Source organism: Pogonomyrmex barbatus, unplaced genomic scaffold (assembly GCF_055798465.1).
Source record: "Pogonomyrmex barbatus isolate J1 unplaced genomic scaffold, ASM5579846v1 scaffold5, whole genome shotgun sequence".
Classification (NCBI taxonomy): domain Eukaryota; kingdom Metazoa; phylum Arthropoda; class Insecta; order Hymenoptera; family Formicidae; genus Pogonomyrmex; species Pogonomyrmex barbatus.
In genome coordinates, this window is record NW_028297149.1 from 10,942,314 (window position 1) to 10,968,950 (window position 26,637).

A 26,637-nucleotide genomic window follows, 5' to 3' on the forward strand; every position below is an offset into this window, starting at 1 on the left:
CGAACTCTCTGTTTTACATTCCTTCAGATGTCAAAAAAATAACAGAATAAAACACGTTTCTATATATTTTTCATGTGCTTGATTGAATCAAAAAATTAACGCGATGTTTCAAGTTAAAAAAATTGTCTGACGATAATTGGTCCTTATATAATTGGCAATTCCATTAATATTGAATTGTAGTAGAATATCGCATGTCCTGCTATGAGCATCAATCTGCGGCGTCCTCCAAATTATCGTCCCCTAATTGGCTCGTTATTATCCTGACATCGGACCGGCCGTCATCACATCGGCTGCCGAAAACAACGAGAGGGCCATCGAATTCGGAGTGATTATGAGCCCGGCGGGTCTGATACGAAGAGGGGAGAAGAGAAATTTCGAAAATTATCACGGTGGAATCTCGTCTCTCTCTGATCCCGCGTCGCGACGCGAGAAAAAGATGCGGTGAGATGCATCTGTCGAGAGTCAGTGGCACTTGGCCTTTAGTCGCGGCTCGAAAGAGGCGGCTTAAAAAGGAGGGAAACCGAAACGACACGGCGGAAAATTCGGGGCGTTTGCTCCCGAGATTTCATTTACCCTGGGCCAGCCGTCTGGCACTTCTGGCGTTGTAATCCGACAGTATTTCCACCTCCCGCGAAGGAGCACGCCTCTTACTCCTTTCCTCTCTCTCCCCTTATTTTTCTCCGTCCTTCTCGCTCTCTTTGAAATCTACTCCTCGTGGAGGAGTGATTCTTGAGATACGTGACCACCCGCGCTAAAGTTTTTCCGGAACGCGCCGTTCGAGATTAAGGGGATTTCCCTTAATTGCTCGTGAAAGCATCCCGAATGTAATGGCCGCGCGGCTATGTAATTCCGTTGTAAGGGGGGTGTAAACGTGGACGGGCGAAACGCGAGAAATTACACGGGATAAACGACGACATAATGAGTCGCCGTGTGTGTTTCTTTATAAAGAACGAATAAACGCTTCTTCTTTTTTTTTCCCCCGGCGCGTTGCGAATAAATGTGACGGCGTTTGTGTATCGTACGTTTGTCTATCGCGCGAAAATACGATGGTTTCCCGGTTTGCGATATTGTAACGTAATCACGTTGTGCAACGCAACGATGCTGTAACGGTAAACCTTATTGTTCGAGATACATACGAGAGTAAACTGTCGCAATGCGATAGCGTTATGTCATATTCTCGATAAAACATGGATATTAATTGAACTATGGAATGACTCCATTTAGATAAATGTAAAATTCGTGAATTTGAAAAAATATTGCTATTTCTCGATCTAATTGTTCTCAGAGTAAAAATAAGTATCTTTTAAAATATTTAGACGCGCGACTCTGTTATATCGATCTTTTAAAACATCCTTTTTTTATCGTCGTAAGTTTAGTTGATATATCCGAGATAGACAGATAAAATATCAGAGCTACTGTAAAAGTTTTACGCGCGTCATGTTGTGTTAAAATGAAGAAAAAAAAGGAGAAAGGGAGGCGTATAAATCGAAACTAAAACCTGTTGAACGTGGGATAAGTTACGGTGTATGTCCCTTTCTTTCTTACAGACGCTATTGATTTTACTGAAACAACAAATTAGATGCTGTGTCGAAGCGTGAAATTACGAAATTACGAACGATATTCTATAAAACCGATATTCTATAAATAAACGATATTCTATAAATTTGTCATTACATTCACGATTTGTTGAATGAATATAATTTATAACGCATAAAATTATGTATAAATATTACATTATATGACAACGTTATATTAAAAATGATAATTAATATTTATATCAATATTAAGAATATATTGTTTTTACAACGCTCGTCACATTTACTTACTTTTATAAAACATATATTTTTTTTTTATTTAAATCGCTGCGCTATTTTAAATAAAATGTTCGACTTCTACGGCAGAAAGCGATTGAATATCAAAGGAAGCTCACTCGAAGGTACTACTCTTTGCCGATTTTAATCATGGAGTTCATCGTATTTTAACGTTTCCTGCGAACGTCTGAAATTCAGGGGTCCGTGAAAAGTTCTGCGGTAAAACCGAACGATCTCGCGTAACTCCGATATCGGTCGAATAGTTTCTCCGGTTAATTTTAACCGAATGGACCCGATATGCGGTGCAGGGCGTTACTGCCGCGGCAGGATTAAGCGGAAGAGTAATACCGGCAGTTTCCATCCACAATTTCGAGGATGTTTGCAAAATTACAGATTCAGATCTTGCTCTCGGAGCGTAAGGCAAGAAGCCGAGCATCATTCGCCGTGCGATCAGTGCCACTTCTGCTACAGCAGTTTTGTCTGTGATAATTATGCGAAACGAGCTTCTTTCGGAGAAAAAAAAAACGGTTATCGCGTGAAAATAATTAGAGGAGAGAAGATATTTGGAAAAATAAAAATTTTAATTTATTCTAACCTCTCGTAACCTCACGTAAATTTAATTATTCCGCGTGTAAGTTTTTTTTACAAAACGTTTGGCTCCTGTGTAGAACACCGGGGCCATTTTATCTCGCGCCGCGTAGTCTCCGATCGAGTTGGCGAAACAGCCAAATCCGGTGGTATCGAACGAGGCCCGGGAACCACATCGCTCGTCGTAGCACGAAGTCGTACATCGCGCGAGCGTGTTAATGCGGTTGCGGGGCTTCTTGCGCGGTCAGACCACGGCGCGGAAGGCTGAAATTACGCGTAAGCTCTTAACACGCAGACGCTCGTTCCGGCTCCAAACTCGCGTCGGATAGGCAGATAAATGGATTCGACGGCGGGAAGAACGGCGGGTGTTATGCGAAAAGCACTTGAACTTCTTCGCGGGTAAAAGCCGAACACGGGCTTCGCGATGCCCGTGAACGTTGCAGTTTCGAAGCTTAATTTCGCCGGATAGTTTCGGCGGTCAGGATTCGACGGCGACGTTTGCCGCCCCCCCTCCCCCCCCCGCTAGTCGAGGGAGACTTTGCGAGCGAACGTCAGTTCACAGAGAGAGTGCTCGTAGACGGGTCCTCTTTGCCTCCTCCTTCTCCTCAGCATCTCCGTTCCGCCGTACGAAATTTCAGCGCGGGCAATGTTGGCGGGCAAAGAGAATCCGAATACTACGCTATCGTGCTAACTCAAGCTGACGCTTTCAGTCAAGTGCACCGGAAGTAATTCGTCGGATAAATCCGACCCGATTTCCGGAGGGGATCCCCCTTTCGCCCCAAGGACTACTGTCTCTTGCTACGAAAGGGTTTCCGTTTTCGTTCGCGGGTATCGTGGCTATCGATACCGGAAATCTTCCGTTCTTCCGAAACGAAATTGCTTATCGCAGATTGAGGAAGATTGCATAAGGCATTCATGAGAAATGCGTACATCCAATCGATTTTGTAGAAAAATAAGTTCGGATGGACGAGCTCATAGAATAAATTCGCTGTATTTCGGTAAAAATGGCAAAAAATTCACGATTATTTTTCTGTAAATTTTTCGAGCCGACTTTATCATCATTAAAGAATTTGTTGTTAAAGTACACGCTATTAGCGAGACAACCCGTGTTATAACGAAAAAACCTGCACGGTGTTTTTCCGTAGGGAGATTGCAGGCGGAGGATGTTTATTAGCGCGCTCAGATTGCATCTCGTGGTAGCCTCGTGTTTATTTGTCTCAATTAATTTTTTGCGATACTTCATTATCCCATAGTGGATGGATATTACCTTCCAGATTTACGCAGAATATATAAAAACGGAGCTCTCTGCGCGCCTGTAACGTAATAGATTCATTTAGAATATGGGAGTGTGCTGATTTTAATGTTTTTATGAGTAGTTATATGCTTGCGACTCTAAATTGCATGGTGAACGCACTTTTCCAAATGAACGCACGGCACGGAAAAAGAATTGTTAATGCTGACTTGTGATAAAATATAGAAATCCGTTTTATTAGCGTTAAGTGTACAAGTTCATTATTTTGCATTTTGAATGCAAAATAGTCATTATGAAAAATAATTTTATTATGGAAAAGATTCATCTTCTAAAAGTAAGTAGTAATCTTTGCAGAGTGTTAATGTGATCAAGAATTCGGAATAGTTTTAAAAATTTTTTTAGTCTCTTGAATCAGGGAAACCACTTCAAAATCGATTTTATAAAATCTGTATTATTTTTTTAAATGGCCATTTTATTTTCTCTGTTAAAATCGCGAAAATATCTCGTATAAAATACACAATAGGTAGACAAATACGCGCGACATATTCGTGAATTTGTCGAAATTATACTCGTGTTATATCTCGTCGTACGAATTATATATCCCTCGGCTGCGCAAATAGAATTGCGATTGACGAAAAGGCAACCCTCTGGGCTTTCCCGGTTCTCAAGTTTCTATCATCCGCCCTTGCAGTAACTCGGATCACGAACTTTATCAGGTCGAAGATTTGTTTTATTCAGTGTCACGTAACCCCACCGTTTTCCCGCATATTCCCACGCGGATCCCATAATCTGATTGGCAAGTTCTATTTCGGGCATACATAAAATAAATCCGCGGACCCCCCCGTCCGCGGAGATACAAGATATTAAAGCCCATCTGCCAGAATCAATATACGCTTTTGCGATTCGACGGGCTTTAAATTTATTATTCGTTATTCCTCCGCAATCGCTGAAACGTATGGACCATATGTCACTTCTGGTTCGTGATGTGCCAACAATATCTGTAAATATCAGGGTCGCGCCCCATATGTGTCACGTGTCACAGCGTGTAACAGTTCGACTTCGAATCGATGGAGAATAATCCGGTCGTGGCGAATCGGCAGTTAATTTCATTACGCGATCATGCAACGCGCGGCGGAACGCCATGGCGGAAAATTCGATGGCTCGGAGATCGGTTGCGCTTTCACGGTTGAGGGAGCTTCTTTGGATGCCCCTCGGGGAAAAGATACTACCCTCGCTCCGGCGTGCCGAAACAAAGCTCCATTAATCTCGATCCTCGATAATAAGCAGATCCACGCCGTGAAATACGTGGGCGATTGGCGCGGGGGAAGATCGCGAGTTACGCTTTCCGCGGATTACTCGCGCCTGAACTTTAATTATATATACCTTCGGCGAGGATTAATTACTCACGACCGATTTTCCGTTAAGCCTCACGCTCGCCGCGCCATAACGCGGACGGAATCCATAGAGAGAATTCTATTACGAGGTAAACCAGGAACAAGTAAAGTCAATTATTGCGATGCTCGCGAGAAGACCGTCACGAGAAAAAAAGGCAGGTGGAGATCCCGAGAGGGGGAGGAGGTCTCTACGGGGATTATTATAATTTTATTGATTTTTTTATTATTATTTCCCCTTCTCTTAAAAGCCGTTAAAGTAAAGACTAAAATTCCGATAAGCACGAAGAATTTAATATCCTCCGCGGTGCCAAATTTTCATGAAATAAAAAAATCGTCCGATATCGATTCTTATTCATCGATTCTCAATACTCCCGATAATAGTATTATTTGGAGAACGGGATCGTGATTGCGTTAGTTTCGCGGCAGAAAATTGTAGAGACACGAGATAATTAAATTATACGGCCACACTCTACTGCGTACTCTCGCGTATTTAGCCAAGAGGAAGAGCCACATAATGCAAAATTGAATTCTCGGTATTGGCACAGTTATGAACTTTAGTTATTCCAGTTAAATACGATAATAATGAATTATCGATTCGATATTATAACGAACCTAGCCGGGCGATCGGAAAATGAATACGTTTAAAATTAAATCTTAAATTATAATCTACACAATTTAAAATTATATCTATTTATATATATTGCGCCAAGGGATGAACTATACCGAATAATTATGAAGTTCCAAAACTCGGTATATTTCGCGACGCGTTCCAACTTATCGGTGAATTAATTAGCAGTCGTTTTAGCGTGCTCGCGGAGGAAGAGATACCAATATGAATTGTTATTCGGCGCGAACCAAATTGCACGCGGAGGCGGGAAAGAGAATCGCGGCTAGTAAAACAAAAGCGATTGCGACTCTCGATTCGAGAGTTGCTCGCTCGTTAATTACGACTCCGCGAATAATTAATTACGCACGGTCCGATTAGATACAAAACCGTACGTGGTCGTTGCGGCGGGCGTGCCTGAAAATCGCTGGCAAGACCATACGGTACAATTAAAGCGTCGTGCGGCGGGGCACGGACAGGAATAAATACACGGGAGAGGACGGCGGTTGTGTGCGAACGTTCTAGAGCATGTGCATAATTGGAGCAGACGCTTGCGGCCGACGATTTCGCTAATGAACGCGCGAAGACATTCTCGAACATCGTCGTCGTTTTTATTTTTAAGCCGCTTCCCCGGAGATATTTGCGCGAGAGAGAGGGGGCGGTTTGAGGAGTTTAGAAATTTAGGGGAAGGCTCTTTTTTCCTCTCTTTATTTTCCCTGTGCTAAATGAACTGCGAAACTGAAGAGCTAAGAAGAAAATTATATTCACGCTCTTGCATTTTTACTCCAGAATTTAAGTTCGGCAGAGAAGAGTAAAAAAAAAGATGGTAAGAAGAAGGGAAAAAAAAGGAATGATATATACGCGTCTTTTCTGTCTACGCCAGGAGTAAGATTGTATTATAGTTGCCATGTTTTTTCTTATGCCTTTCATCATCACGGCTTTGTCTTACTCGCAAGGAATTTTAAATACGTTAAGGAACTGAATAAAAAGACTGCAGATTATGACAGAAAAACATTTTAATAAGAGACACGGAAAAATATGCAAGAGGAAGTGAAATAAAAACGTGATTTGACTGCGACTCACGTCGAGAGCTTCGTTTATCTTTGACAAGTAAAAATTTAACTTTATTAAATTTTTTTTTACAATTTACTGTACAAATTTGACTATCAAATTTATCTAAATATTTTTTTATTTATGTTTATTATTTCAGTCTTTAGAAAATCCTGCATCAATTTGGCATTTACGCGAAAAATAATTTGACGATTGGTAAATTTCCGCAGTCACTTCGATTTTTTAATTATCACTTGACTATTTCAGCTATTCGGTTTTTCTTCGGACCAGCCAAGAAACTTCGTAATTCGCATGTACATTATAAACGCGATGGTTAATATCGCTCACGTGTATCCTGCGACGTGTTTCCCATTCCTACGCCCAGAATTATGAAACCTAATTTGAAGCGTTCCGCAGGGATCGCCTTGCGGTCACTTTGCAGCCGGTCTTTATAGCCGCCGCCAAAGCCGATCCTCTTTGCCGTGCGGAAACTCGCTGGCAGAAATCTGAGCGGACCGCGAACGAGCGGGGCGCCCTTTTGAAATTCACGGCATGTCGGATCTGATGTTGACTCATTTACAATGTGGCCGGCTAATGTCACCGGTGACAGTCCACGCGCGGCCTGGCAGCCGCACGCTAATGTTAATCCGCACGCGGTTGACTCGCTGCGGTCCTGGCGAATTGCGACAAACTCATTCCCCTAAGAAAATCCCGACTCCCAGTTAACTCGCAACCCACTCCCCCTTCCTCCCTTCGGCGGTCTACGGTCTTTCGCGTTTTTCCATTTGAGGACGAAACCGAGCAGAGACGACGGAATCGTCCCGGTCGTAGTGGTCACTTTAAAATTACCCGGGACCGGGGCTGGGAATAATCTCTGAATTATTTATTCGGAAATATTGCGGACGCGGAAGGTCGGCGGGGTGCTTTCTACGACCCCGTCCGCGTCGCAAACGTCGGCTCGAATTTTCACGCTATTTGCCGGGCGACGGTGATGCTCGCCATCTTTACGCGCGTAATCTTTATTAAATAGGGACCTGCGAAGAGCTCATGTTTAATCATGTTGAAGAAATCGACGTTTTACGCCTCTCTCTCTCTCTCTCTCTCTCTCTCTCTCTCTCTCTCTCGTTTATATCCGCTGTATCCTGTTTCTCAGTAGAGCTTAATGAGAGTCAGCGGATGTAGATAATGATAACGTTCGTCCCGGGGGAACGGGATTAATTTTACGCGTCTCATTTTCGGGTGAAACGCCGCGATCTTATCTTCAAATTCTACGGGAGAATGAGGGGATGTATTATCCCCACGGTCGCCGGGTCCACGGAGTTACCAACACACTCGTCGTGTTGGTCCAGTATGACTGATTTATAAGTACCTCTTGCACAATCAATCGAGCGGAACGCCCTATTTGAAACTCGGCGCGGAAGGGTCCGACCTTGTTTCCATTTCTGAATTATGCATGGGAAAGTGCTGTGTACACGTCATGAATGAAATATACCCAGCCACCAGCCAGACGTTCTATAATGATGTCGTTAATATTACTTGACTCGCACTAATTCAAATATTCCACCATGCGACGATGGTTATATTTGTCAAATACAATACGGCCCGACGCACGGATATCCGTTCGACGTGCGGCTTAATAAAATATTTCGTCGGCTATGGAAAATATTCGAATTCTCTAAAAAAAATGCCTCGCCTTTAATAGCGCTTAATAAAAGCTTTATTTTACCAAGAGATTTCCCGGCATTTAAGGCGACTTGAAAGCTTTCTAAAAGCACTCAACCTAGCCTCATTTAGTCAGATCTTCTTGCCGCGTGTAAGTCCGCGATGTTAGAAGCGTGCTTCGTAATTCGATGCGCTCTCTTGTCTCGTTCAATTCGATTTTAATTCACTTAAGGGGGAAAAATCTTTATCGAGGGAAAGAATGAAGTAAAACATCGCAGCGAGATAGGGTTAATCGTTAGGTATCGTGGAACGCATTAGGAATATTAAATCCAGCGTCACTTCGGATTAACAAGGTAGACGGTATCACTGCGAATACAAAGTGCAAACTCTGCTTAATTATCCAGCAGTTCCTCTGCGAGCCTGATCGAGATTAAGTGAACTCGATTAGACTACTATTCTGATTATTTCATTATCCGGAGAATCGAGATATTACAGGCAGAGCCGCTCTCGCAGTCGTGAGAATTGTGTTATTTCACGTAATATCGCAATATTCGCGGGTGAAGAAGAGCGAGACGAAACGCAATTTCGCAATTTTAGAAAGCAATTTCGATTGTCGGAATATCTCGAGGGACTTTCAGCCAGCCGAGGTGCTCGATTAAGAGTCAAATTCGCGAAAGCTCAATCCGCGTGGGCGGCTGGAATTGCCGGCCCCCTTTGTCTTGGCGCGAATTTTCGACCGGAAAAGTTCGGTCCTCCACTTCGTCGCGCGCGACTGTTAACAATGAGTCCACCGACGAAGAAGTTCCCGGCGAGTCCTCTTCGACCTCCTCGCCGGGAACTTCGGGCAGAACCAATATCTCTCTTACGGTGACAAATGTCATTGGGTCCTCGAGTACGTCCTACTATTCCGCGATTTCGCCCAAGTTCGGGATGACGACGAGGACGGCAAGATTGTTCGCACATCCGCGACCGGGGAGGGCGGTAAATAATGTCTTCCTTTTTGGGGGGGGGGGGGGTAGGTCTTCGGAGCACCAGCGGAACTTTATGGCGGGGAAAATCGCTTAATTTACTTGGATTTCCACCGGCGGTTCTCGAAGAAACGCCGGTTTCGAGATCCGACGGTGATGAGGTCGGCAGGGGCCGCGACTGCTCGACCGCGCAGATCTCACGAAATTACGATGGCGACCCAATTTTTTTACCCGTATCACCCGTCTTATGTTATCCACGATTCTTTTTGTACATCTTTTCGAAGAATGTTTTCTTGGCAATTTTCTCTCAGAAAAGAAGCATCGAAAATATCCGAGGATTTTTCGTAAACAAGCGTCGAGGACGTTTCTCGAGATCAACAACGTTCGACAAGTTTGGAGATCTTTGATTATTGATGTTTCCGATCAAATTGCCGATATGGACCCTCGTTTATCGGGTCACGTTGACCCGATTTACTATCAATCAAAATTGATATCCACCTTGTTAAGAATGTAACAAGTCAACTGCTCGGAACAGCCTCCGGGAATTTGTTCCGCGGGTATCTTTCTCTCTCCGGTATTTTTTTTTTTTTTTTTTTTTTTTATTTTATTTTGATTCAGATATCGAGGTAATGGCGCTGATACGACGATAAAACCGGAACTTGATGTCGACGCTTTATGAATGTCGCACGCGACCTGAATAAGGGTCGATGCTGGATAGAAATATGAACAACAAATTGTTTTCCTATTATGCCAAATTATTGCTATCAGCGTCATATGTACACGAGTCTCTCGACGCTGATTATCCGTTATTTTCTCGATGTGACTTCGAGGGAACTAAGGGAGAAACAGAGGAGAGAGAAGGAAGAAAACAGACCGGTATGCAGAATCGTGAAAAATGGTACAGCTCGGTATATTCTAATGTAGATTCTTTACCGTATTCCAGTACTTCGCGAACGGGCTATTCACTTCCTCTCGACGCATAATTCCACTTCTCCGACGGCAACATGTTTATCGCGAGATGTATGCATTGTACATCTGAAGGATATTCAGGAGTATGCAAAAGGAGCTCGGAGGTATTTTGGAGAGCTTCTCCCCCTCCCCCCTTCCTCTCCCCCCCCCCTCCCCCGTTCCATCTACCCACCCCACAGTCGTGCACTCTGGTATTCTTCAAATATGCATGTAAGCGTAGAGTCACGGTACCATGGAAATGCGCGTATGAATCATTTAAGTTGTCAACCAGAAATTCAGTGAGCGAACCAAAGTAAAAATATCCCTTGTGTCCTCGATGTCCGCTCCTCTTTCCTCGAGTGGCCTACCTTGAGGGCTGCTCGTGGCGAAGGGAAGAAAGGAAGGAAAAATGATTGGAAAAAACCGTCGAAAATGGAAATGACGCCGATTCGGCGTGCGGTTCGAGCCGCCCCTCCGAAGGAACGATTTGCAGGATTCACGTCACGCACGGGACGAAATAACGTTTTCTCCGCCCGGCGGCGGGATAACGCCTAAACAGGCCGCCTCGCAATTAAATTGTGCGAGCCCCGCTATTTTTCGCCGCTGCAAACGGTGCCTCGGTCGTTAATCATTTCTGCATTATTGTATTACCGCATTGTTCAGCCTGGCCGAGGAGACGAAGGCAGGAGGAGAGAGCCTTGAAACAATGCTCTCTGAGAAACGGAGGAGTAATCAATCTTACTTTAGCCGGCGGAGTATCGTGTATATTAGCTGGCATTCGCCCGGTAACGCGAAATTGAACTAATTGCAATTAATAATCTCCCTCCACCCCCCCTCCGTCCCCCGCCCCTCCCCTCCCTCTCCCTCGTTCTTTCGCATCTTCTCGCGAGTGTATTCCGGATGTGTCGTCGTCTCATCGTCGTCTCTCGTCTTTCTGTGATTGCAGGCACCAATTCTACCTGCACTCGCGCCTCGAGCTGGTCGAGAATAGATTGAAGGTAGCGGACTGGGGCTCCGTGGCCCGTCTGGTCGCCCTGATAGCGCAAGCCGACGGTGGTGATTACGATGCGCTGTCACCTCCGCACGCGCTTTACTCCCAATGCTGTCACATACAACCCGCGGAGCCGTGCGAGCCGAAACCGCAAGACTTCCTGCTCCGGATAGTGCAGCAACACAAGGAAATCAAGGTACGAGTGGTGTTGTTAATTGTTAATTCAACTCGCCACACTGTCATGCGCACCGGATGGGCAAACGGGAAACATGCTGCTAAGTAGCTGTTATGTTAGTACGAGTGAACAGGATGAAATCAAACGAGCGATACTGTAGAAGAAATTCATAATTTTTATTAGCGAAACTACTCGTAACTCGTAATTTTTATTACGTATAGCAGTGCGAAAGGAATCTGAAAAGGAAAGAAGATGAAAATAAATAAATATTTTAAGAAAGAATCAACAATTCGTAAATACGTCTATGTAAAATTACGATTACCATTAAAATTCACATCTCAATAATGGAGAAGTTTTTTAAATTTATTTAAATACTAATTTTTAATATTAATAATTGCAACTGTGCTTTCGAAGAATTTTAAATAAATTTTTTATATTATGGAATTTGTTATTATTATGAAAATGAGCCGTTCATATCGTGATCATATAAAATTCATTTCAAATTTCATTAAAGTATTTCAATTATACAAATTTTCAACTTTTTTATATTTATTTATTTACATTTATTTTTACAAATTCATGAACGTATGTTATTAGTGTATCACATTATTAATAAAAATTACGAGTATTTTCCGTAAAATAACGTTTAACTCATTTCTATACTAAATTACGTTACAGAATAACAGTTATTTAATTTCAGTGACTTTCTAATTGTCACTTAATACATACTGTGTGTTCTATTTTATTTCTTTTTTTTATTCATGAATTTTACATATGCCGAATAAACTTTGCATTCTCTCGTTTCCGGTATTTAACAAACCTTTTTTATCGCTCTATTTTTCCCAGCTTTACATGTTTGAATTTGAATTCTTTTTTTTTTATTTTTATTTAAAATAGGACACGTGTGATTGTATTTAATAGAAAACACAATATTCGTTGAATAGTTGCATTTACAGTGATACGGCGTATTTCAAAAGAGAGAGAGAGAGAGAGAGAGAGAGTGAGAAAGAGGGGGGTTTTGAACGAATCTTTTTTTTTTTATGATTTACAATTTGATAACCGAATATTGCCGCATGAATATGCGTCATACGTATATATGAATAACAGAGATGTACATGAATTTTCAGGGGATGAAAGCGTCGACCGCTGAATATTGGCTCTTGAAAGAGATATCAAACCTCGATGCATTCGGGCAGGAAATGTTTCACAGTAAATTTGGATACAACGGAGTGTCTATGATCGGCGTGGGTCCGCACGGAATCACCGTCTATCGCAATCAGGACGAAGAGACACAAAAGTAATTGCGCATTAATATTACACATTCATTTTCAAATTTAGCAAAATTGCTTCGCATCGAGATTCCCTCTCTCGATAATATCTTCTTTTCGACGTTCATGAAAAATGCATGATGATCGAGTTTAACGTCTCTCAAAACTTTGCATTTATCGTATACCATGCATTTTTAATTTTAATAAATTCTGATGTAAATTAAATGGAAAGCTCGGATGGGAGCACTTTGTATATCGATCAGTCAATTCATCTAACATCGCCTCGTTAAGTTTTATATTTATTATCAACGCGAAATATCAGATTGATTTTAATGTTGCTCGTCGACGATAGGAGACGGCACGTACCGGCCGCTACACGTCATACCATCCGCCGGGACGATCGTTGAACGGAACAGCTGTTACTGAGAGAACTTTATTATCAATCCGCGCTTAAAATAAAATATCAAAGCCACGTCTCCTCGTTAATGAGGATGTTAATGTTCCCTGGAAAAACAATAATAATAAGTAGAAAAACGCTTACATGCGATAAGATCGTTGTGCTCCTCCAAGCTTTCGCCTCCATCCATTATGCAGAGAGAGAGAGAGAGAGAGAGAGAGATTAGCATCAAGATTTTACTTTACCTTTACCTTTACCGTGGTTCAATTTATTATACGATGTATTATGTATTGCGTTACAGCATACCGTATACAGCTATACAAAGCGCTACGTCACAACGGCGGATGTTCCACCTGGTTTACCTCTCACTCGACGGCGAGGAGACGTCGTTGGACTTTAAATTAGACTCGAGCCAGTCCGCCAGCGGGCTTTACAGAGCAATCACCGAGAAACACGCGTTCTACAGCTGCGAAACTGTTAGAAGCGCCGTCACCGCGCAATTCATCCGCGATTTAAAGGTACGGAATTTCATTTCGTGTATCTGAAAATCTCTTTTTTTTTTTTTTTTTTTTCTTTTTACTCCTTTTCTCCAGTTATGCGACTCTTTTCCTTGAACTTCTAATCTCATATACAAATGGCGTTATAATTGGATTCTCTTATTAATCTAGGGGACAATAATTTCCATTTTCAACGAGGACTCGACCCTGGGTAAAAAATATGTGTTCGACATACGTAGGACCTGCCGGGAGGTGTATGACAATGCGCGACGTGCGCTTTATTGCGAGGCGGCGACCATAGCCCTGCCGGAGGAGGACGAGATTCTCGAGAGGCATGCCTGCGGGGAGTGCGAGAATCCTAAGTGCAAGGTGAGCAACGAATTCGCGCTGTACTGATAATCGGAAGTTCCACCAACGGCACAAACTCGATGCGAACGATATATCACGGGCAATCTGCACGATTTCAGGAATCTCGGGAATGCCTGGCGAGATTGCTGGACGCTATGCTCTGCCGAATCTGCATGGACCGGAGCCTGGATACGGCTCTATTTCCCTGCGGACACGCGGTGGCCTGTTTGGACTGCGCCCGTCGTTGCGAGCGTTGCCCGTTGTGTCGGGCCGACATCGATTACTGCCGGACGATATATCTCCCACTCGAGCTGACACACATCGACAAGCACAACCCGAAGCTGCTATCGGAGACGATCGAGCCCGTGTTTAGCAAGCCGCTGACGGAGGAGATAAAAGACAAAAAAAAAATTTTGGACAGCGAGGCGTCGGTGAACAATAACATTTGAGAGCGGCGGGTCAGACTCGGCGCGTTCGAAAGATTCTTCAGAATCGTCACTTGTCGTGCGGGAAGGGCATATTGAGACGTGGAGCACTTTTCTATTTACCCATCGAGCGACCGACCGAGTCTTCTTTCGACGTTTGTTGGACCGCACGTCGCGGCGACGCTCGTTGGGTTTCAATTTTTAAAACTTTTATCTCGCGCGATTTTTCAAACTTTTATCTCAGTCACGTTTAACTGCATGTCTTATTCAATATTATTTCGATGTTTTTCTGCTGTCATCCTTATCTGTTTAATTTATAAGAAAAACGATACCTTTATACGTAAGATTATAAATATCCTTTTTACAGATGATTTTGTTACCGAGAGAATGATTCAACACACTTACTCCGACAATGTTATTGATATTATTCCTTAATTTTGAAATTATGTGGAACATTGTTAGATATAGAATCGCGTTCTTAACATTTTAATATAGATGAAACTATTGAGGCAGATTTTTCTTGGTTCTTTGACCAAAGAAATATATTTCTCGGGAATAGTTACCCTGATTTTTTTTTTTTTTTTAATAGTTAACAAACAGGGTGTGAAAATACAGAAATTGAGAAATGATTTTGATGGTACTGTGATTAAAAATGATATTGTTGAGAAGGCACAGGTTTGTGAATGCTTGAAATACGAGGTTTGCATAGATAAATCCAACGAGGAAATCATGGTCGTTGTGTCTACATATTCGTAATGGTGTTACAAATAGTCCCTTTAATCAAGCAGCCGAAAAGTGCTATTAGCAGCAGTGGATCTAATGAGAAACAGCGCTGCCAATGTGTGTGAACAAATATAATCTATATTATACAAGAGCGAAAAGCACTCGGTGTGAATTTTTATTTTTAACTGATGATTGGACCAATTTTTTCTTTGTTATTTCATAATCTTTCTCAATTATTCTATGTTCCTCTTAGAGATAGATACGCTTTTTTTTTTATCATATGTTTACTCTGATCTAGATAACTGATCTACTCTGATCTAGGTTCGCAGGTTATACGAACACATCGGGTCGAGACTTTTATCGAAATTAGTAACCCAACATATTTTTACTACAATATTCATTATCCATTATACATATGCGGTATAATTTACAAAACAACTGTTACAATATAGCTGCTTCTAACGGATGTTTCGATAAAATGAAATTCAAATCGTATCAATAAATTTATGTTAATTGCAACGTTTACATGCAGCTTATGAGGGACTTAGAATATTATGTATTGCATTGTCACTTTAATTAAACAATAGATCGTAGAAATAAAAACAACATAATATGGATATTACATTTAGATATATATTGTGGATCTATTTTTATCACACGTAACGAACAAGTAGAATTAAATATGTAATCATTACAAAATTAGCCAAAAATGACTCCTCACGAGTTATATATCTTACCCCTTTTTTTTTTTTTTATTGAAGCATCCTATGTGAAGAGAAAACTTTATTACTATAATATCTGTTTATATGTATATAAGAAATGAGATAACCCGCGCAGCAGTAGGGTCAAGTGAGTAAAAGTCATGAGTTCACCAAATGTCAAATCTGTTTTAATATACTACGCGCGTACGTCATTCTTCGAATAAGTCATAATAAAAGCGAAATGAGTTAATTGCCTGGGCTTTGCACCTAAAAGATAAAAGCGTAGCGTAAAAAGTCAATGGCATTTCATCTTTCTAAGGAAACACGAGGAAAGGCTATTACTGAATAAAAATAGCACGCAGTCTCGTTTAAAATCGTGCATCTTGAGCTAATTAAAAATTCGATGCGTTACTCTTCCTTCTCGTTTCCAATTGGTGAGAATAGTCCGACATTAGTGAAACGTGAGAAAATAGCCTCTAAATTATTTCTAATCCATGAAACGTTCCATAAACTTTATATGAGTGACGAGAGCGATGGAAAGTAAAAGAGAAGGAATGAAAAAAATAATAATCGTTATAGTCATTTATCAATGCAAAGCAGATTTAGTTTGTGATTATTTATAATAATAGATAATAATGTATATTTATACGCACTGTTATATTTAAGGCCTTTTAAGAGATTCCTCTTCAGTCACAATGTAGCCTTCTTTCCATTTGTAAAATCTAAATTTGATATTCTATGTTATTTTAAGACAATTTGTATCGCTAATGCAATATGATAGATGATAACGAGGCTACACTGTATCTGTGGCAAGATCAAAGTTTAGTCGATTTGAGTGATTTATTTTTTTTTTTTTTTTATAGATGTTAACGCAAACATCAGTACGTAATACGAAAACGTAAAGTTAAAATCGTGATTATGCAATTCAATGCAATCTGGAATAGGCCGCTGCCGTGCGCGTCACAGACGAGATAAAATATCTTTGTCGTAAAGCATTGCGTATCTGCCGTGGGATAATCTCGATCGACGATAATTAGCTGCGAAAATTATCGTGTTCGATCGTTTTCGAAATTGCGATTATGTTCTGCGAGATTTCGCGAATGTGAAAAACAAAATAACTTTGTACCACTACTGCGTGTCGATAGTTGTAAGATTATTGATAATGATGACAACAATAATGCTATTATACACTACGAATAATAATTTCTTGTGATTTTAAATCTCTGTATAAAACGTATAAGGGAAAAAAAAAAAGAATTCAAAATATTGTAGTCGATAGATCTGTACGGTAGGGATGAAAATGATCCGTGAGAATGAGAAAGAGAAAGTAAGGGAGAGAATGAGAGAGGAAGCATGTGTATTTCTAAAAGTTATCATTTGCAAAGAGTATTTTTAAAGTATTTCCAATTATTTTTTAGTATTATATATCAAAATTCCACCTGATCCACGCGAGACGGTGGGAAAATGCGCGCGTACATATGAAATTACTCTTATGAGACGTAAATTTTAGCGTTAAATACGATGTTCCAATCTGTTGATTAAATACCGTGAAATATTGAAAGTACCAGTCTTTCTTTATTTCTCCCCTTAAATCCCTATAATCCCTTCAAACAACTCTCTTAACTTTTTATGTATATCATCTTAATAATTGTATTATTATATAAACTGTTTCATTAAATTTCATCCTTACTTCTTTAAAGATTTAAATCATTAAACTATTTTGAGAAAGAAATGTTATATAAATATGGGTCCTATTCTCAATAATTAAAGGATGAAATTTGAATGCTAAAATGCAAAAGTAGACTTGAGCAGAATTAATGAAAATCGATAAATGATAAAAGGAAAGAAAAAAAAATAATTTGTTACTTAAAAACATTATAGTAACATTCTTAAAGTAAATTGAAAACTTTTCTTTTTACCTCGCGATGTATCTAGCCACATTGGTGTGACTCACAAATGTGAATCATAAATGGACACGGTTGTTCCTAATGTCTTTCATTCCCCATTGTATGTAAAAAAAAAACAGAATACAATTTCCAGTGAGAGTCTTTTTATATGTAAGACAAAAACTGTTACTAATTGGATTCTTCTTCATTTGAAATTTTTTGTTCACGTTGACCTACAGAACTGGTTTCTTAGATAAAGATTAAATTTTATGAGTCACTCTGAATATTATTTAATTATTCGATTATTTTATATTACTATACATTATATCGATTTACATGTTATAATTATACTTTAACGTTACACGTTACGCTAGTTTATCAATTAATCGTGTCATATTAAACGAATTTACAGGTGCGAGCATCGCGCGTTATTCCGTTTAACATTTCGCTTCATTGCGAAAACGTCCTGTTGTGTTTCATAAGAAGCACGTTTGTCGCGCACTTCTCACGTACGTTCGGTTTCCTCTATTCAGCAGATATTGTGTGTCAGCGCAAAAATTAGCATCGCACGGTGGAACGACCGGTTCGGTTCTCGGCGCGTTCGTAGAAAGCGGGTTCGCACTACGAACTACATCTTTTTCTACTTCTCTCTCTTTCTCTCTCTCTCTCTCTCTCTTTTTTTTTATATTTACACATCATAAAGAAAAAAAGAGGTATATGGCCTCCGGCAATTTCGCAGTCCATATTGATCCTGCAGTTTTCGAAATCGCGGTTGTAATAGTGTTGAAAAATTATTGTAAATTTGGAAGCGTTTCAACAATTCGGAAAAAAATGAGGACAACATCTAGATATTTGTGTCAATAAAACGTGATCTTCTTGTAACATTAATTAATAAGCTCTACAATTTGTACCATCGATAATCAATTAAAAAAGAATAAAAAACAGGACAATTAATAATAGCGAAAGAACGGCAAGTGATATTTTTATGCCATTTTGATATCATTTATTTATTCTTCTATCGGATATTATGATGATTTTGTGGTAAATTCGAATCATCTAATTTTCAGATTATAATTACTTCACGCGAGTGGAACAAAACTGGAAAAATATACTACACTTTACTTATTCTAAAGATAGGTATGTAAATACAAATTTAATGAACGATCTTGCCGTTTCTACTTAAAATCAATGATCCATTTACAATGATAACGACTTAATTAAAACGTTACTAAACATTGATAAAACAAAAAAGTCGCAATTAAAAGAATTAATCATGGCAAGAGAAAAGTAAATTAAATAACTACCTCCATGAAGATAATTATTCCATTTTAAATTCGTTAATGAAATGAATTTCGAAGAATCTGGAAAGTCGGAAAATCCACACTCGAGCATAGGATAGATGCAATCATTTTACATCGTGGTGTGATTTCGAAAATCTCCGAAGGTGAAGGACGGGCGAACTTAAATTTCGCGCCGGTTTACCGTTGGCGGCAGTCCAGTCGCGGGCGAGGAACGGTGCGCATGCGCCGCGCCCTTCCATTGGCCGTCCCGGCGGCGCTGTCATATGATGAAGCTGCGTGGCATGATGGGACGGCGAATCGCGATTTTGCAACATGGCGGCGAAGTGAGGGCGAAGTCGCGGGTGCTGTGCCATCGGAAAATGTATCTTTCCTAGTCGCCCGTAGGAGCGATCCCATCGTTACCTCGCAGTTACGCGCGGCAGTGGAGATACGTGTTCGGGTTAGGGGTGTCGATCGTGTGCCGGCGACGTTGGCGCGTGTAAATATGAGCGGGACGGCCGGCAGCGCGACGACGAAGGTGACACCCCGCGGCACCGTACGCCGCTCGAGCACGTATGGCAGGGACTAGGGCTCGCGCGATAAGGGAGCCCCGCTTTTGTCCGAGCGCGAGCGAGCCGCGGCAGCCGCCGAGACAGGAGCACCAAGTAGCAACGCGATGTTGTGGCCAGCCCTGCCGAACTGTGAGAACGTGAGTGTCGTGAGTGCCGTTTGCACATCGCGGTAGCACGAGAGCGAGCGATCTCTGATACGGGCCGTGCGGCACGCGTGCCCGTAATTTCGGTAGCGGCGTGGAAGAGAGTGCGGGGTTCACATGCGAGATCGGTGTTCTCGGCTCGAACTCCGCGGATCGTGCGGCCGCGTCGCGTTGCGTCGCGACGCGACGCGACGCGACGCGACACGACACGATATGACGCGATTCGACGTAACGTAACGCAACGCAACGTAACGCAACGCGGCGCAACGCGACGTGCCGCCCAGCTCGTCCGTCCGCTCCGCCGTCTCCGGAATTCTCGGAACGGCGAGACCCGCACACGCCGTTCCGAAGCGAACTTCGATCAACGAGGCCGTGCGGCGCGGACTCGCGGAGGCGAACGGCGAGCTCGCCATCACCACCACTATCGTCACCACCACTACCACCATTGTGTTCGAACGCCAGTTCGCAAACCACATTTCGTCGATTCTCGGTGCAACGAGCACCGCGCTCCGCTCGCCCTACCGTTTTCGGCGACCTGACCGCGACGACGATCAAACTCGTCCCCGTCGACGCGGTCGGGAAACACTCGCTTACGGGGTTCATCCGCATTCTAATCTCCTTACCTCGCCTCCATGTCGCTGAAAACACGCGGATGACACATGCTTCTTTCTCGAACGACGATTCTTTAGCACTCGCTTACCGATGTACCGAGAAGTTGATCTCTGGTCGGGCTCGGTAAACGTCGATGTAGCGATGCTCCAAAAATACACCGCGTGCCTGCGGTGATCTAAATGCATCGCGGATAGATGCCGCGATATCATCACGATTTTACGAAGCTCTTTCAAACGCGTCTGGTAATCAAATTGTGAGAAGAGACTGTCTGTCTGCTTATCGGATGCTTAAGCTTCTGCTTGCGGACGCATTACTCTCTGTCCTTATACCGTTTGATAATGAATTATGAACGATTCGTATTGGGGACATTACGCGTGCACCAACACTGGAAACCATCAAGTTTATTTTTTAAACGTTTTTATTACTGTAATATGGTGAATATATTTTCTTATCAAGCGACGCAGCTTATTCAACGATGAGCTGAATGAATCATGATATCACTAGTGAATGTAACATCAAAGTTTTTAAAAGCTGCAAAACCAATTAAAAAGGCATTTGTTTTTTCTCTCTGCGTTTTCACAAAAAGTTCTTGTTACGATTCTTTGAGTGTTCTAGATAATTTGCTATTTCAGAAATTAAATCTTTTTAAAGTATTATAGATTTTAATATTATAGAATTGAATACTTTACAAGCTTCAAATATATATTGTAAATTTGCAAATATATATTGTGAATTATTATTTTGTGAATTGTCTTCAATCTAATATTCATCTAGATAATTTCACAGTCGCGCTCAAATAATCTTATTTGCATACAATGAGGTGTTCTAAATACAATTGTGTATAATTGACCGACATATACAAAGAAATATAGCATTTCTTAATTGTTAGTCATGATCATAAAGTATAATACCGATAATGGATAAGTTACATGCCAGAACAAAGTACATCATCCTCATGACTTATTTATGAATCTATTCTGTATTTTCAGGTGTACACAACAGATAGAAATTCTATCAATCACTGTGATTTCTGATCGTACATGCGTGCCAAACACGAAGATATAAGAGGGCGTTAAAAAGGGATCCAATGGTTTCCTGACATGATGGAAGGCAAATTATATGTGAAGAATGAGCCGGGACTTGAGGGGCAATCGCTCACGAATGCGCAGCCCAATCCGTCTGTCGAGGATGGCGGCGGTGCGAGGATCTGCTTCGTCTGTGGCGCCGTGGGCCACAGCGAGCAGCATTGGTTACGAGTGAAACCAAGCCCAGGTGGTTCGCCCAATGAACCCTACTTCCCATTTCTCGAGTCGCACGAGCCGCCGAACGGCTATCGCGGCGAGGGTGCCAGGAGTGGCGCTGTCAAGGCCTGCAATCTTTGTTACATTCTGCTGTTACAACAGTGGGAAAGCTATGAGCGAGAAGCCAGGCCTCACAGTCAACGGATTTATTGGTTAAAGAGATGCGACGGCGGCCCGTTCACGGGGGCCGAGATGGCACTTCAGGGTGAGTATGCCGCCCAGGTTCTGGGCTTAACGAACGACCAGGCGCCGCAGCTCAGACAGGAAAACCGACCGGTTGGTATCTCACCACGATTACCACCGAATTCGCCCTCGCCGAGAGTCGTCGAGCAAGTCAGACCGCCGTCGAATTCGGTCGCCGAGGTACCGAGGCCGCATTCCAACACGGCGGAAACGCATAGGCACTTGGAACAAGCGAGGCTCACAATGGAATCTCCTCATCACAGACTGCAGTCACCTCATCAAAGATTGCAGAGCCCGCGGCAACCAATCGAGGACGCTAGAATGTCCAATGAGGCAGCATTGGATTTGAGACACGCACCTAGAAGTTCACCTGCGCCTCAACCTACCTTACCACCACCTGCAGGTTAATCATCAATCGCTTCTCATTGATCCATACTCAAAATTTAGAAGAAAACGCGTACTTAACTTTTGCGTTTCGCTTGTCCACTATTTCTTCGTAATTTTTCCTTGTTTTTATTTCTTTCTATGAATCGTTTTGGTAACAAAATTACTATCATTCTTTAAAGAAATGTATACGTAAAGCAGGGGACGCAAAGGCAGCTGTACGTCGGGATCTTCCTAATTATTAAATTGTCCGGGGGAGTTTAATTGGATCTTTATCTGAGGTCAACTTACTGCTTTTATTCCTAACTTGAAGAGAATCAAAGAATGCACTGTTTGTCCGGTAAAGTGCGGTATAATCGGCGAAGAAATGATTTCGGCGAAAATGAAAAAAACAAGATCGACGACAAATATAGAAATGCGAGATTAGTATTTATTGATTAATAAGACACTTGTCTCGCCACTTTTGTTCTAGTACTTGAATGCCTGGGCGTTAATATCTTCAAATGATAAGATATAGATCACTTCTTTGCTGATCTTTATTACAATTTATTGCGCTTTACCGGACACTGTATAAAGAATTTGACAGTGAGTGTCAATGACAGTCTGTACTCGAATATAGATAAAATTTCCACACGATATATACGACGCAGTATGAAAAAAAAAATTATTTAACGTCGAAGCGTTTTTGATACGGGTCCGAAGTTTGCACTTCGCGCACTAACGAAATAACTCGGACATGAAATCACCTTGGACAAGCGCTATCTGATAGGAGTAAAAGCTGTTTTTCACCGCCATTATGTTATCTCACTTTAGAATGTGTACGCGGTAAATATACGAATCGGGTCGCTATTTACGCTGGCCTTCCGTACACTAATGTAAACGTTTGAAAATAAAGGTTAACAGTTTTGTAGATAAGAAGTATGTGGAAGAAATCGTGGCGAAGTTGTTCGATTCATTCAAAGCTCACGACCGATCTGAGTGATGAATCCAGATGATTTTCCTCCCGCTCTCCGCGCGTCTTCGCGGATTATTGAGCTTTGGTGACCTCTACAATTTCGATCCGACCGATCTGATATTCATTAGTCAGCGTGTGCCCCCGACTGATAACCGGGTCGTTTGAAATGGAGCTATTGAAACACTATGCTCGTCGTCGTCAAGAATACGAAAGCGCGAGAAACTATCAACATTCTATGTATTCGGATATAGCGTGGAGATAAACCCGCGAAAAAAAGTGCAGTTCCTAAGTGGGCCACGTGCGGCGCGATGATGATAATGTCGAAGGCGTGTTGCGATTCTCGGGACAAGTAGAATGATCAGTTGCGTCGCGCGTTCGCGAATTTTACGTGTTGCGTAAAATGGAGCGTTCATCGACAACAAACGAATCGCGTAACCAATCGTCTGACGTCGCGATTACAGCTATCTATAGCGGCGGATCGTCATCTAGCGTCGGCACGGATATCCTGGATCTGTCGATGCCGGATAAGAACTCAGTCACAGAAGTCTGTTACGTGTGTGGAGATGAATTCAAGAGGGGATCTCTCAGTCATATCGCTGCGAAGCCACTGCCAACTCAGCCGAATCCTTCTTCCAGTCCACCGCCGTTCTTTCCATCATTGATGCTTCATCCCAGGCCAAGTAGAAGTCGACCTATGGACAGTGCTGGTCGAGTGCAGGTATATTTCTTGATACATATTTCTCGATTATATGTTTCTAAATATATTTATATTTTCTAAAAACGTTGATATTTTTATAGTAATTTATGCTATAATTTTTTTGTTTTAGGCCTGTTCAGCGTGCCAGAATCATCTTTTAATACAATGGAAAGCGTATACACGGCAAGGAGTACCGCACAGTGATAGAAACTATACGCTTCGCAAACGACAAGCACCTGCAATGGATACAACCACGTTTATTTGCTATACTTGCGCTCTTGAGTACCCTTCTTCTAGTATTCGACTTCTGTATTGCTGTCCTAATCCAGAAAAAGAGGTGTATTTCCCTTTTATTTATTCTCTGAGACCTCCGTCAGGAGCTAGTCCTATTAGTCCTCAGGGAATGGTGCAGGTTTGCTCCATTTGTTACAAAGCTATCCCACAGAAGCAGCAAGTATTCGGTGGAGAAAATCACGAGGCGCAGCCATCCGGACAAAACGTAGATTTTCGTCAACAAGGTTAATCTTCATTAATCTCAAAGGATATTTACACTCTATTTAGTGTTTACGGACATGTGTCTTAAAAGGCTTGATCATTTTTGCTGCAGGTCCGTCGCCGCGGCCCGCTGTTCCAAAATCTCCAGCCAATTCAGCTGGTAGCGATATTCGTTTTAAGCCATACGATTTAAACAAGTCTACAGTTGCTACAAACAAGCAACGAAGCAGTACTACCGTGAAAGCTCCCACGCCTGGGCAACGAAATTCACCTAGCAACGGTCCTGCAGAAAATGGGACCGTTGCGCTTGGCCAAAATTATAGGTGCTATATATGTGAGAGATTATATCCTCGCACTCATATGGAATGGTAAGTCTGTATAAATATAAAAAGAAGAAAGATCGTATTGCACATACGGTTCTGTTGCAAGACATCAATAATTTTATTCTTTGTGTTTTATCTTTATCAGGTTATCTACGAGTCCAGAGGGAATGAATTCACATGCTATGCATTTTCCTTGCTTGAGAGGAATGGCACGTACGTCTGAAAATGCTTGTATGGACAGTCACGGGAGAGTATTGGCATGTAGTCACTGTGTGAATCATCTTGCGCAACAGTGGGAAAGTATGGATGCTGAACGGGTTCCTTTAGAAAGACGCAGGTTAGTCTGCCGCAAATTACGTTAGCTATTATTCAATGATTTGCATATATTACACATGTTAATAATATGACGTAAGAAGTATTTTATGTTTTAATTAAAATAGCTTTATCTGTAATTATATCTATGAGCTATATTTATTCTCTACGATTTGATCTTTGTTCATGTCAAAGATTACCTGTACGATTCTCTATGAAATTACAATTTACATTGAAAGATATAAATGTTGCTTCTTAACTATCTTTATTATATGTTGTAAAGATCAATGTTGTTGTTTCTCGAAATTATCTTTATTACTTGTTATATTAATGTAACGTTTATATGATACGAAATTCCAGGTACGATATTCCTAGTCCACATCCAAATGGTGACGTGAATCGGTCAATCGCCACGCCACCGAGCTCCAGTTCGGACCGAACGTTCGGAAGCAATCCGGGCACGTCAAGCAGCTCGATTTATTGTTTCCTATGCGGTTTACACAGCGATTTAACTCTCGCACGAGTACTATATGGGCGTCCTCAAGGTCGAAACGCACCATTTTTCCCTGAATTGCTGCGTCACCAATCACCACCGAATGCCGAACAGCTTCGCGAGGATGGCTCCGCCCTGGTCTGCACGTTTTGTTATCATTCACTATTGGCACAATGGCGTCAACACGAATCTCTTTCTGGTGGTCAGCAAGTGAATGCCGCCGAGCGTCAGTACAACACCCACGACTATTGCTGTTACGTTTGCGGCATCGTAACATACAGAAAACGAGTACGAGCGCTGCCAGTGAAGGACTTTCCATTCCTAAGGTATCACAGGCAACCAGAGAAGAGCTTGTTGCTGGAGAACGGCGATTTTGCAGTGGTCTGCTTAGATTGCTACGAAACCTTGCGTACGCAAAGTCTCGAATACGAGAGATGGGGCCTGCCTGTCGAGAAACGGGAATACAATTGGATTGTGCAACCTCCACCGCCCGAGGACAGTCCCGACGCGGCCATAGCCAGGTTACCATCTGGCGAGAGGTCTGAGAAAGTGGTGAGTAACACCATTTACATGTGTGTTTGCATGTCGATGACGTAACGCGCTTGTAAATCATCGATAAAATCTATTATGCGTCAACAAAGACGAATCGCTACAACTACATCTGCTTATCTCTGACAGGTTCCACCTACATTAACTGTCAGGCCAGCGCGAAAGAACTGCTCGCCAAAGGCACCCGACAAGAAGGCACCTGTAAAAATTCCGGAGAAGGAACAAGGTAAGTTGCAATTCCAATTAAATGAAAGGGACTGCTTTTACTATACAATGAGTTTAATATCATACGCGTAACATATATGTACGAAAATGTTTCTCATATATAGCAACATTTTTATTCAAAGATAAAAAACAAAATAAAAATTATTATTAAGTTATTTTATCTAACGTCCTATATAAGATGTTTAGCGAACTTGAAGCATTTTTAAAAGTAAACTCAGCGAGTTTAAACTTTTCTTGTCTCATTGCATAGTAATGCACTTGCTTAGTACTTCTTAATTAAGGGATCAACAATTCTCGAAAGGTTCTTTCCGGCATCGACATAGTTGAAGCATACTTCCGTTATTTAAATAATATCGAATTGCCATATTTAACCCGTATTTTTTTTTTATTTATTTTTTTTTTTTATTCTTTTGCTGCGCGAAATC

At 41.8% G+C, this 26,637-nt stretch overlaps 2 protein-coding genes across 2 annotated transcripts in view; both read left to right on the forward strand.

Annotated features, from left to right (window-relative positions):
• dnr1 (E3 ubiquitin-protein ligase defense repressor 1) overlaps window positions 1-17,363 on the forward strand; it is a 152,504-nt gene extending 135,141 nt beyond the window's left edge. Inside the window, exons 3-7 of the mRNA XM_089081775.1 lie at window positions 11,224-11,464; window positions 12,571-12,740; window positions 13,410-13,626; window positions 13,777-13,974; window positions 14,073-17,363. Of these exons, the coding sequence (XP_088937901.1) occupies window positions 11,224-11,464; window positions 12,571-12,740; window positions 13,410-13,626; window positions 13,777-13,974; window positions 14,073-14,402 (1,156 nt within the window). The 3' untranslated portion in view covers window positions 14,403-17,363. The remainder of the gene's footprint in view (window positions 1-11,223; window positions 11,465-12,570; window positions 12,741-13,409; window positions 13,627-13,776; window positions 13,975-14,072) is intronic.
• Window positions 17,364-19,273: 1,910 nt separating this feature from the next.
• The window catches only part of px (MAP7 domain-containing protein plexus), an 88,776-nt gene continuing 81,412 nt past the window's right edge, over window positions 19,274-26,637 (forward strand). Inside the window, exons 1-8 of the mRNA XM_089081771.1 lie at window positions 19,274-19,677; window positions 21,285-22,182; window positions 23,580-23,836; window positions 23,946-24,333; window positions 24,423-24,678; window positions 24,779-24,970; window positions 25,306-25,990; window positions 26,117-26,213. Of these exons, the coding sequence (XP_088937897.1) occupies window positions 21,396-22,182; window positions 23,580-23,836; window positions 23,946-24,333; window positions 24,423-24,678; window positions 24,779-24,970; window positions 25,306-25,990; window positions 26,117-26,213 (2,662 nt within the window). The 5' untranslated portion in view covers window positions 19,274-19,677; window positions 21,285-21,395. The remainder of the gene's footprint in view (window positions 19,678-21,284; window positions 22,183-23,579; window positions 23,837-23,945; window positions 24,334-24,422; window positions 24,679-24,778; window positions 24,971-25,305; window positions 25,991-26,116; window positions 26,214-26,637) is intronic.